This window comes from Pollicipes pollicipes, unplaced genomic scaffold (assembly GCF_011947565.3).
Source record: "Pollicipes pollicipes isolate AB1234 unplaced genomic scaffold, Ppol_2.1 Scaffold_4881;HRSCAF=5763_pilon_pilon_pilon, whole genome shotgun sequence".
NCBI classification, from domain to species: domain Eukaryota; kingdom Metazoa; phylum Arthropoda; class Thecostraca; order Pollicipedomorpha; family Pollicipedidae; genus Pollicipes; species Pollicipes pollicipes.
In genome coordinates, this window is record NW_023596576.1 from 39,478,339 (window position 1) to 39,491,588 (window position 13,250).

General features: G+C 55.0%; 1 protein-coding gene across 2 annotated transcripts in view; it reads left to right on the plus strand.

The window, feature by feature from the left end:
• Positions 1 to 13,250, plus strand: part of NaPi-III (Na[+]-dependent inorganic phosphate cotransporter type III) — a 49,549-nt gene that overhangs the window by 26,594 nt on the left and 9,705 nt on the right. For both annotated transcript variants that reach the window (XM_037225139.1, XM_037225136.1), the window contains exons 5-6: positions 7,704 to 7,886; positions 9,918 to 10,037. In XM_037225139.1, coding sequence (XP_037081034.1) covers positions 7,704 to 7,886; positions 9,918 to 10,037 — 303 coding nt within the window. The remainder of the gene's footprint in view (positions 1 to 7,703; positions 7,887 to 9,917; positions 10,038 to 13,250) is intronic.

Genomic DNA, 13,250 nt, shown 5'->3' on the forward strand with positions numbered 1-13,250 from the left:
ATGATACAGCCGTTTCACGAGTACAGCAAAGCCATACCTGCTGCATGTGGTTGGCGGATTCGTCGGTTGCAGACGTCCGATCGGCGGCCACGCCGTGGAGATGCTGGATTACCCGTATCGCATGAACGGAATTCATAGAATGCAAATGCGAATTGCGCCTTATACTTTCTTTGTATGTTGCCAGTACGACTTGAAAAGTTTCATTTCAACTGGTCAATCCATTCCTACAATATTCCATGCAGATCAGATGAACAAATCCGCCCTATCTGGCACCTGTGCCGGCAGACGATTAACTACGTGTTCCTAAAAATGACAACTCAGAAACCAGTAAAACTAGAAACTTTTTTTTGTGTCGAAGCACGCTCGATAAGAACGCTAAATGATACCACCATATTAAGAAACCCGTGAGGGAGGATTCAAGGAAACTTACCCGCTACCTCGGCGTGAGTGAAGATGCGCCGGTCGAACAGAATGGTCTTGAGGCGTTAGTGATGCGTGGAGAGAAGTGAATTAAAACTCATCTTAGCCTCATTACGTTAAAATCTAACCCCCTTTCGTAATGTTGTCAATATTCATCTTATATCAACGTACCACACTATGGGGTAGAATGAATGAGGTTTTTGATCGGGTACCCCTGTCGCCTTTTTCCTGCAGCCAACCGCAGCAGTGATCATAAACTGTCCTCATCACAAGCTTCAGCTGCCCCTCAGATGCAGTCGGCACTGCTTCCAGCGGATGTCACGTCTTCCACGGCATGCGGAGTTGACAGAGGTCGCCTGGGTAGCATCAGCCGGCCTCGCGCTCCTCGGCTCTCTGCGAGGCTAACCATGCCGGCCGCGCGCTCCTCGGCTCGTGCCGGCCGCGCGCTCCACGGTTCGCTGCGAGGCTAACCATGCCGGCCGCGCGCTCCTCGGTTCGCTGCGAGGCTGACCATGCCGGCGGCGCGCTCCTCGGCTCGTTGCGAGGCTAACCATGCCGGACGTGTGTTCCGTGTCACTGGCGGTGTACGTCAGGGTGGGCCATCGGATACACCTTTATCTAAGAACGTGATGAGCCAGTGGTAACTTGGTGCGCAATGAGAAAACATACGACGGTGGATGATTTTTCAAATGAATAAGGAACTCAACCTACACCATCCGATTGAACTTTTCCTTTTTCGTTATACCTCAGCGGCTGTGCTACCGCCTAGCGCCATGAAGGGAATACAGCTGAAGGCGATGATGACATTTTATGCCCATTGCGGTCGGGCGCAACATGAAAACAGCAGGAGTAACCGATGAAATTACGCCTGCTATAAATAATAAAATGTTCTGCCCGATAGTGCAGTACGGTGATATAAGATGACCATCGAAAACGTTACGCAAGGGTATAGATTTTAACGTATTAAAGCTCAGAGGGGTTTAAGGCCACTTCTCTCCACGCATCATTATAGCCGTAGTGTGAAATGTTTAAAAGGTACACTCGGGCTCAGGCCTTCCTGAAGTATACAAAACTTGTGCCCCGACAAAACACACTAGCACAATGCATCAATACAACACATGATTGATGTGGAGCGGTCACGCTCTTCATGTCTCGGAACCTCTCCATTGGCATCAAGACGCCACCACTCCGCTGACCATGTTTTGGGAATGGGCGGGGACCGTACCATTCCGTCTCTGTCCTGTGGAGACAAATGGAGGGGGCAGTAAATGCGGGCAGGGGTGCGACGTCGGCGTGCCAGAGCGCGCCGAACCGGTCGATCTGTGGTGTCGCGAGAAAGAAGAAGACAAAGATCAGTTACAGATAAGTTGGTAGCAGAGCCAGTCGCTATCAGTGCGAGTTGTTAGCGGTCGGTTAGTCCTCCAGGCCCGGGCCGTTTGTTCGCTGTTGGGCAGGGCCGCTGCCACCTCCGGAGCCGGCCGCACGCTGTGGGTGCGTCCGATCTGCCAACTGCCGCGCGTGCGCCGTCTGCCGTCCAGCTCAGTCCTGTCGGTGGCTACGTTGCCTGGATGACGTCAGATGCAGCTGCTGACCTCAGCTGTGACCAGCGGATCGGCGCAGTGAGCTGGTTACCAGGGGTCAGAGCGAGGCGGTTTGTTCCAATGTGGTGAGTCGCAGAATCGGGCGGCTAAACCACGCGGGGCAAGATCAGATCCCCACTCCAGGCTGACACACTACTCTTTATAATATGGTTCAGGTTTTAGTTTAGCTTAATCATCTTCATAGTTTAAGTAAATGACAGCTCCGACACCTAGAGCATTCCCTCAGTATTGAGCTGTCGCTGTATTTATGTACCGATGTGGAAGAGCGCGGACGGCCAATCATGGTGTGGCTTTGCTAACAAAAATATAACCCGTGTTTCTGCATAGGACGAGTTGACATAAATTGCCCCTGGTTACTCGCTCGCTTTCCATCAACCATTACCTATGTCGATGCATTAATGCGACTTGCACTTAAAGAACAGCATGCCATGCACCTTACAGCGGGCCCATGCTCGGTGCAGTTTGCTGTGGTATTGCATGGTGATGCAAACAATATGGAAATGCAAGCAACCGGCTTCAGGACATGGTAAACGGTCTCGCAACCCACGTCGCACCCATTTGGTTCCATATAAAGCAAGGCTATACATGCCCTAGTAGGTCAGAGAAAATGTATTTCCTGAAGGTATCTGCCAGACCACAAGCAGGAGATGATATAGTTCATCACGGAGAGGAAGATGCACTGGTTTCATCCCAAGGATGAGGTTTTGGTGATGATGAGAGACAAAAACGCAGAGCTCAGAGCCCGGACCTTAAAGTGTATCGTGAAAGCCGTATTGAGTAGCGGGAAGATGCTCGTCCGTTTACTGTGCCAACTGTCAACTTCGTTGTCATCGATCATGGGCAGGTATTGGACTGTGGCGCAGCACTAGTGACAAAGCCACCACTTATAAAGCATCGAACTGGGCAGGAGCTCAGAGGCGTCAAAGAAACCCCGCTCAGAATGGCGAGGATTCCCTGTCCTCTATCAGGCGGTGGAGAGGGCGATCTAGTGGTGACAGGAATGCCAGGCGACGTGGGCGGCGGAGCGGAGCGACGTGGGTTTGTGTGCACACGCCTGAAGGACAGGAAGGCCCATGAGAACATGCAAGACGGCAGGAGTCGTATCAATTCTGATGCGACCTTATACTTGGGACATGGGGTAGGTCGGGTAGGACATGGGGTAGGGCGCTTCACCGCTTTATAAAATTTGTGATCGCTCGTTATACATGGGGCTTTGTTTGTGCTGATGAGAGTGAAATGTGCGCATCATATTCAACGCTTGAAGCCATTTGATGCGGTCCATGTTGTGGTTCGTTCTTGTTGGGTATGTGGTCACTTGTGTTGAATTATTTAATCACTCTAAGTCCATGTTTCGAACTAAGTCTTCTCTTAATTGATCGCTCTCGTCGTGCCATCTTAGAGCATACGTGTCTTATTTCTATGAAAATAGAGAAACTCTTATTTTCCCCACCAGATGGAAGGACTGAGAAGAGCGTGATATAATGATATAATGCATCCGCTGTCGCGGACTGCGTTTGTAATATTTCGAGAAAATATTTTGAAAAGTTTCATATCATGTTGATCCTCACCTAATAATTGCACGCTCACCGTGTTCTGTAACAGACGGCACGCCCTACTGCGCAAATCTGTGCACTGTGAAGAAGACCGGGCGAGGCAGTGCAGCTGGTTATAACCTTCTGGATTGGATACCACGCGTATCATGTCCACTTATGCTTTGTTTGGACGCTCGCTGAGACTATCCTTTGGATGCAGTTGATGCGCTGACACCGTCTCCTGGTCGACGAGCCGAATCCCTCACTCAGCGGCGGTTTCCCGCGCCTGTAAGCTGACGCCGTGTTTGTGTTCGCCGTTCGGACGAGGCGCGCCCGGACTGATAGCGTCCTGTCAAACATTGGTCCCCATGTGGTCGGCCATGCGCGAAGCACCGCGCCCCTCTATTAAAGACCGCTAGCAAACAGCAGGACAGTTATGCATGGAGAGGTTGGTGCCGAGGTGATGGAGCTGCATGGGAACGCAGGGTGCAGCGTGGCTGAGCTGGAGACCAGAGGCAAGCGACCTCCTCCCATAGGTGAAGGGGAGATATTGATGACCAATTGGTGTTAATGTTTCCAGGACACGTGGGCAAACATTAGATGTCCACGAAATCAGCTCTGAAACCCTTTCTCCTTGAATCGACGAGTCCTCCTGCATACTATACTACTTCGAGGACTCCCGAACCCAAAAATAAGACGAGATTAAGTATGACATTGCAATCAATGCAATGGAGCCAGAACGTCCCGTTCACAGCGCGGTTTCTCCTGGCTTGCATATGTATGACTGTGTATCCAGTCAAGTGTACGTCCACGCTTGAGACTGTGCCTCTGGCCGACTGACGCGACAGCGTCCAGTTAAGTCGATGCTGTACCCGAGGGCATGCATTTTGCAACCTAAATGCCGCGGCAGCTCCTCGGAAATACATGGCCGGCATGAGCCATTGCAAGTGTGGGAGGCACCGCGACTCACCGTGCTGATATGGCGTTGTCACGGTGTGAGCTGTCGTGCAGCCGTCGAGCCCGCCGGCGGGCAGCTCCAGCGCACCGCTGCAGGTCACTGTGCCGTATCACCGTGGCAGGTCGCTGTGCCGTATCACCGTGGCAGGCCCGCTGACCTGCCGGTCGCCAGTCTCATAAAGAGAAGGTCCTGGCTGGAAGGTCCTAAATCCCTCACCTCTGACTGGCCTGGGAAATTGGGGTGCAATTTCTTACCCCCAACGTCCGTTTCAGAAAGCCCCTGTCGCTCCTCCGAAGTGAACCGCTACGAGGACGAGTCTGGAGCTTTTTGATAACTGAATTTATTGCTGACGTTACTTGGTCATGGGCTCCTACCATGAAACCACGGCGACATGCTGTCGATCATGCAGAGCTTCTGCGCAGCGATCGGGCGAGACAAAACATGAGGTGCTCTCCAGCGCCCTGGCCCACGGGCTACAGCGGCGACACTCCGGTTTCGTGGCCCTGTCGAGAGCCCGACGTCCCTGTTGACGGACAAGACACTGTACCGCCGTTCTGCCGATCTTGTGGTGCTTCAACGGGAACCAGGAAGGCCGCACCGAGCTTAAAATGTTCTATGCACTTTGTGTCACACTGCTTTTCTGTCTCCATTGTTGGGTTGACTGCAGGATTAAATGAAGTGAAATGAAAGCCGATCAGTCCATTTCGACCGACCCTTCAGCCTGCCTTTAGCCTGCCTTCAGCCTTCACCCTTCAGCCTGCCTTCAGCCTGCACCCTTCAGCCTGCCTTCAGCCTTCACCCGTCAGCCTGCCTTCAGCCTGCCTTCAGCCTTCACCCTTAAGCCTGCCTTCAGCCTGTCTTCAACCTTCACCCTCCAGCTTACGTAACATTAATGTCAACCAACCCTTCAGCCTGCGTAACATAAACTTCGACCAACTGGGTTTAACAACGACGGCTATTGAGGGAGGACGGCTCAGTGCTGAAGAGCCTTGGACCAGTTCAATGACTGACCTCGTACCTGATATGTCCTGGGGTGGCCTCAGGCCTCGCATATCCTCGGACGGTGGTCGGCAGCCGCTGCCGACGCCGTTCTGCTCGGCTATGACGCCGGTCGTGGCGTTGCGCACCGCACCGGGCCGATGGCCGCTGCTGGCAGGCGCCCGCAGTCTCGCCGCCGACGGCCCAGCTGCGCGATCGAAGCCAAGAATAGCCGACCCGTGCCGGACCGGGCCTAGGCCAGGCCGGGCGGCAGACAGTGCGAATCAGCCGACAGCGGCCGCCGATCGTCCGCCGCCGGCCCGTCGGCGGCGCGGTCACGGACGACACTTGCGCGTCGGTTTCTGTGCCATGGCCACGGGGCGGTGCCAGCACCCGAGCGGGAACGTCGCCACCGACGCTCGTTACCGGTGTGGCTGGCGCCGATGCAGACGCGCGTCGGATTGCGCGAGACGCTCGGTTTCGGGCGGTTAGTGGGCACGGAGCCTGCGCCGGAGGAGCGCGAGCAGTCCGCTCCGCTTGGGCGGAGCCGCTGCGTGCTCTCCGCGCACCGGCGCCGGGCGGCGCGCCGCAGCCCGCCCGACACACTTGGCCGGAATCCGGCCGTCGGGCTGACCCAACAGCGAAAGGAGGAGGAGCATTCCGACTCCGTATAACTCCGGTCCGACCGGTCGCCGCCCAGGTGCGCTGCACTCGGCCGGAATCCGTGAGGTAGTCTGCTCAGACAGGGTCAACGACTCCAGCCCATTAGAGGACCGGCTGAAGGGTCTGGCGGCCATAAAACACAGCTGATCTCGGGACTGGCCGACGGGCGAACGAAACGTTTGGTCAGGGTTGAAGGTAACATGCATGGCGTCTCTTGTGGTACCCACACGCCCTTTCTGAAGCCTTTAAGGTGCCCGTTGATGACGCCCCCGGAGGGAACTGCACCCTTTGAAAGTCATCAGTTGTGCGCCGTCTGAGTAACACATGTGACGGCATTCTCAGCCTGGACCAATCACCCGTGCACTATGAACACAAGAGGTTCCTGTCCGGTGATTAGCGCACTGGGCGCAGCTGTGTCGATGGCGCCACACGTGTCGTGTCGCTCGTCCAAACGAGGCGGCTAATCGGTGTATTAGCTGCTACTGATGGGCCGTGGTGGCCTGCTCTCAGCCGGTCCGCCCCGGCTCTGTGCGGCCGGACAGGGCTGCCGGCCGGCAGAGGCGCGGCGGCAGCGCCAGCACACCGGCGCCCGATTACCTGCAGCGGTATTGTGTCGACTGCGGCCTGAAACATCTCGCGAGCCGAATCCATGACCGAATCAAACCATAAGTGACGGTTCGTCTCGATGGTTAACTTGGTTAGAACCTTTAAATCCCTCACCCGCGGCGGGGTGGGTGCGAATCACTGTAGCGTGTCGCTCGCTATCTGCCGCTGCCCGATGCCTGGGGGGGGGGGGGGGGGGGGGCAGCGGTTGCGCTTAAGGTGAAGCGACACGTGCGCGCAGGACGGCTCGTGCCGATCATTGTAGTATGTTTAGCTTTCGCCACTAAAGTCTGCTGTTGACCCGGAATTTTTACGATATGATGGTGAAATCGGGACTCACGCAACAAATACCGGTTAGTGTGGACACCAATCCCAGAAATCCAGCCGATCGAAGGGTTCAGGCTAAATCCTTAAAAAAGATCCCACTCTTCCCACTTAGAGTAAGCTTTGTCCGCCGTTTGGCGTGGACCAGAAAACGCGAGCAAATAAGCGAGAACGTGCCCGGCATGCGGCATTAGCGTAAAACGAAAACAGATAGGCGCTAACGCTATTACCTTTGCAGCTATGTGTTCTAGCTGACTAGTATTCCTCAATCGGGTATCAGATAACCGCTCGAAATCTGAGTCGTGCCAAAGCAGTGCAATTGTTCAAAGACATTCGGGTTCAGAGGTGGTAACGTGATAAAAAGATCACAGCATGTACCGCGGTAATAGGTTGATAGGTATACACATATCCTGATGGGAAACTCAGACCAGAGCCCTACAGACGCAGGGAAATGTCTGCAGGTGGTTGGTGGTTTAAAGGCGGCTGGTAAGTTTCAAACGTGTGGCGTTTTCTCTTCCATGCGCACTGGAGACACGCCGGTGGGAGCTGCCGTTCCAGCGTTTTGAGTCATGCCGTGTGCCTCACAATGCCGTCACATGCCTGACGCCGTGCGACGTGTTCCAGTGGGTTCCTGGTTCCTGTCGCCGCTGCTGTCGGGCGTCATCTCGGTCTGCATCTTCCTGATCGTGCGGATGCTGGTGCTGCGGCGTCCCGAGCCGCTGGAGCCCGGCCTGCGCTCCCTTCCCTTCTTCTACGGCTTCACCATCTTGATCAACGTCTTCAGCGTCGTACACGACGGACCCAAATGTGAGCATGCCTACAAACCGGGGCCACACCGGCGGTTAAGACCGGCGCTGGATGGTAGATGTGTGCAGAGATACAGCGACTGTGTTCGCGCTTGGTGCCTCATGCCTTGGAGCTAGTGTACTCGTGGGTTGGAAGTTCGATGAAACGGTCGAGACGAAACTGGCTCGTTGGAATGAAAGCTTCAGCGGCTTTGGAAGCGAGGCCTAGTCTCCGGAGCCTGTTTACGTTGCGTTGGTGAGATCTCGAGTCGATTGACCCGTGGGAAGCTGAACCAACCCCGCGATTGTTTTCCCGTGACGGACCGGCAGTCAAGCAGCCTTGAATTGCGTTGTGTGTTACCGAGATCTGGCCGATCAGCAGCCGTACGCCGGCTTCTGCTTGGACTCCAGACCGCTGCCGCTCGATGTGTCTCATGTGATCACGTTAGCCACTCAGGCATACGCTGAGTGGCAGTGACGGACTCCGGGGTAGGACGAAGGCGGTCCCCGCAGTCCGTGCTACTTTTACTCAACAGTCCGGTTTGCTCTCAGTGTCTGTCAAGTCCATAAAGTCATTCGACATCTTTTCTCGTGGCATGAAGTAATTGGAATGCCCGCTTTCATCTGCCTTCATTTTATTGCTTTGACCGCAACTCTCCCCTTGTCCTTGTGTCCTTTTCTCTAGGGAATAGAAAGCTGCATCCCGTAGCCATTGTAGAACTCGGTAGCATGAAAGTCGCCTACGCTTCTTACGAAGTTCGCGGCGGTGCTTCATTGCCGATTGCCGTCATGAGGCCTCTGGTACAACAGATTGCCCAGTCTTCTGAGCATAGTTCATGAAGCAATTTGAGACAAACGCATTATCGCGGGTATTGACGTCAAGCCAATTGGCGTGCGTTCCATGGTCCACATGTCCAACTAACTCCAATAATGAATCACATCAGCACTCTCTCTACGTTGGCGTGATAGGCATATCTACCAGAACGGGCATGAGGGACTTCCTCCAAGGCTTGGGGTGCCCCCCCCCCCCCCCATCCCGCGCGGGCTGCCGCCACAGAGTTGGCGCCAGATAGCGGGTGAACAGCCTCCTGGACAAGGCACGACAGGGCGCACCAGCGTCCAGCAGCGTCCAATCTTACTGCACTAACGTCTGGGCTGGACTGCTGCAAACGTAAACAGGGTGCGCGTCTGCGGTTTTGTGCTGATCTGTGATACAGCCACGGTGTTGTGCCTGCCTCTAATCCGGGTCTGGGATGCTTGCTGCTGACCTGTGACGCCGTTATATTGTTGTGTCTGGCTGGTATGTCGGGCTGGGGTGTCAACGCTGCTGACTGTGATGCCGTTGCAGCGATATAGGGGGACCGGTCTGTTGCTAAGGACCTTCATTACTTGCTGCGATTCGCAAGCGTGGTTCAAAACATGCAGTCAGTCGCTAAAAAGAGGCAAAATGATCGCGCCTCGTGCACTACATTTGTCCGCCGTGGACACTGGCCGGGCTGCACCGACCGCCAAATCACTGCCCAGGCGCCCCACCTTGACCCGACCCGGGTCGTTGTCGGCTTTGCGCATCGTTGCTACGGAACGCGCGGGCTTGGTACAGCGGGGCGCCCTCGGCGGGCTCGGTACATACCCCCGGTGCGCTCGGTACATGAAGCGCCCCCGGCGGTCTCGGTACTCGAACACATTAAATCAGTGGCCCGCAGAACAGATAAGCTGCATTCAAGCTGCACAAGCTGCTGCAAGTTACACAGATTGCATCCGCGGGTGTTAGTAGAATATCACGCTGCCAGACATTTTTTTCAGTCATCGTTATTACCTGTAAAACTTCGGTACGGTCCTAAACTGGTGCACACACAGGTTCCCAAGCTTAGCAGCAGACACCAGTACGCAGACGCTACAGCTGAAGCCCCTTTTACGATGTGAACCGGTCTTGTGATGCCGTTTGGCAGGATACCGATCTGGGGTGCCATGCTGACCTGTGGTGCCGTTACAGTGATGTACCTGGACCGGATACCGACCTGGGTTGCCATGCTGACCTGCGGTGCCGTTACAGTGATGTACCTGGACCGGATACCGATCTGGGGTGTTGTGCTGATCTCGGTAGGAGCTGGCCTTCTAGTCGCCATCTGCATTCAGCTGTTCCTGGTGCCCAGACTGCGCCGGCAGATCAAGGGTAGGTGACGTCTGTCTGTCCCTTTTTGCCAGCTGAAGATTACGTCGGGGTGGCAATTAACTATTTCATGAGTGAGATGAAATGTTTACTCTAGCGTAGGTGTGATGGGGAACCAGTGAAAAAGCAAGTGGATACCAGCTCACAACGAAACGGATCAGAACTGACTTGGCCTCGAGCTAGGGCATGTTAATCATCCTTTACAGAGCTAAAAAATGGTATAAGTAAGAAACAGATGTGATAAATTTTGTTTTATCTACTTTTTTGAGGGCCGAAATAACAGGCCATCAAAATTTTTGTTTTCGTTGGAAGGAAAGTACAAATAAGATCTAGACCAATTTTTACTCGCTTTGCAAACCAAATTACGTTATTCTCTTTGCTTTACATAAAATGTCGTAGGATACACAATTAAGAGACTTAACAATACGGTGTTATCTGACCATCAAGCGTGGGACTCTGCACCTTCCAGACCTGTCAGTGACTCTCCTGGCGCCACGGCAGTCCTCTCGCTCTGTTTAGCCGTTGCGGGACGCGGGTGCCGCCGTAATTCCTTGCAGCGTACGTCATCGGCTCAGCGTGCGGCCGGATATCAACCCTGGTCCCACTCACTGGCAGCATCGCCAACGGAAGCATCCCGGGCATGCCGACCCCATCTGCCTGTTCGCGACGCCTCGCAGACGCCAGCTGCTGACATTCATGGTGTCGGCTATTCTCTTGTACTCGTCCAGCGTCGCAGGCGGGTGTGGAAGCACTTTCATTGAAATCAGTGGTGGTTTAAAAACCACGTGGCCGTTGCGCACCACATGGCGCCGGCCGCGCCCTCGCTAGCGCCCGGCCCGGTCCAGACGGATGTCTGGGTGCAATCTGATACGTGTAGGGTTGGGTGTTTGGCGCGTGGCATTGGGTCACGTGGTCTTGATATATGCAGTCTGGCCTCGCCGTGCTGTGTGTCAAGCGCGTGTTGGTGGCAGGGAATGTGCGACGGTTCAGGTCTTGTGTCAGGCACACGTCCTGTGGAACATCAGCTGAGCGTGTCGAAGCGAGCGTTGGACACACGCCAGCGTCACACAATCAGATGGGTGTCGGGATCTGTGTCGGGCGCGCGTCAAATGGAAGCTGATCTGACGAGTGCTGAGCTGTGTGCCGTGTCCGTATCGCCGGGACATGGTGCGATGCGTGTTTGGCTGGGTGCCGATGGGTTCCGTGGACAGATCCGCCATGCGTGGGGCTGTGCGCTGGGCGCGTGTCAGCAGACTTGCGCTGGGAGCAGCGGTGGACGTAGGTCCGAGCCTGTCGCCGCCGGCGTCGTCCACCGCCAGCCAGACACGCGGTCACCGGCGGCGGCGGCGGTCGGAGGCCAAGAAGGCGGCGGCCCCGCGTGCCTCGCGTTCTTTAGACCTTGCTAAACCTAGCTGAACTACGTGACGCGCTCACGCTTCGGGTAGTGACGCTCACCGGTTTGGTTAGAGCAATTTGAGCTCAGAAACGTGGAGTTGCATGCGCAGAGACAAAAAAGATAACTGATCGGTGTCGAAAAATCGAGAAAGCGTTGTCCACGCCGACGTATATGCGTCAACGCCGATGTCGATCCATCTTCATCACGCATGGGACCACGTATCGTTTGCATCATCGACGTTTCGCCTCGTCGCACGCCGTTGCTTGATTGGGTACGTGTCTCTAAACGCCCCTGCTGCGACGTTAGCGGCAGGGCACAGTATGCGAGCGGTATCTGCCGGCTGCCTGGGTCACAGCTCCTGTTGGAGTGACGCTGTCAGCTGGCACCGGCCGACACGGACCGCTGCCGGCTGCCGGCTGCCTGGGTCACAGTTCCTGTTGGAGTGACACTGTCAGCTGGCACCGGCCGACACGGACCGCTAACGGCTATGTGCGACTGCTCACACATACACGGATCACCTGGCGCGAGGACTGACCGGCCGAGACCTGCTCAACGACCCCAGTCGTTCCTGGCGGGGGGGGGGGGGGGGGGAGGTTCTAGATAATGACATCGGTTTTATCTCTCAACATTTGTAGGAGTAAGGTCGGGATGACTGGTCTGTCGTGGGGCGCATGTCTCCAGCTAGTGGTTGCAAGAATGCCCTCTGCTCTTCGCACGCTCGTAGTGACGGATCGCGGTGTGCGGGTTTGGCTAAGCGTGGTATGGACGCGAATATTCAGGATGACCCGTTGTTACAGTGTGCGATGTCGAGATGTGACGTCACTGTGGCGTCGCTGAACCACCAGCGGGTAGGCGACGGCGGGGCTCAGGGTTATTCGCTGAGAAGTGTGGACGGGGGCTCGGGGTCATGCTCTGGGATGAGTCGGCGGGGGCTCGGGCTCGACATTTTTTTGCAGCTAGATATGGCTACGATAACTGTAAGCAATAAGCTGCGTAACGTGCGCATTCATTGCCAGCCTGGGCTCTCTCCACGGCGTTTTCAGTTCGAGTTTGATTTTGTTCCGACTTGATGAAACCTATCGTTCGCAAAGAACCCTCGCTGCTAGGAAGCTGATATATCCGTTCACTTGCCAATCACCTCACACTAGAGTCTGGATCTTGGTGGTAGCGGGAATGAGCGGGCGCATTGCTTATTATTGGTGTAGAGTGATGCGTCGCCTTCCTATGCTTGAGCGTACAGTTCGTTCGCGAAGTAGGTATATTCGTTGCTAGTAAATCCGGTATGTTGTCATTTACCTCGCCAGAAATGTAGCTGTTTTTCAGTACATAAGTAGCTTAACAGATCTCATTTGTGACGTCCCATCCCATCCCATCCCATTTGGTCAGCGACAGTAAACGACAGCAGATTGCTCAGCAGTTCTGTTCCTGTTGCTTCAGACAGCGACGAAAGCTGCGCTTTGCGATGGGTCGCGGCCGTTGGTTTGGAGCCTAACTTGTCAGGAATTTGATGAAAGCTGAGCTTGCAATGTAAACTGTTCGTCACGGTTGCACGTGTTGAATTATCTTTCCGATTTCGTAATGAGTTTCACAGGCGTGGCAAGCACAAGAAGTCTTGATAAAAAGTAAAATAAACACATCTCCAGCTCATGTCTATACATCGGGAATACCGACTGCGGCAGTTTTGCTTCAGATGACCTTGGCGCTGGTGGCTTATACAAACCCGACCCAGCCCAGGGCCGACTTCTCGCTGGTGGCTTACACAAACCCGACCCAGCCCTGAGTCCACTTTTCGTGCCTCATTGCCACGGAACACAGTGTTC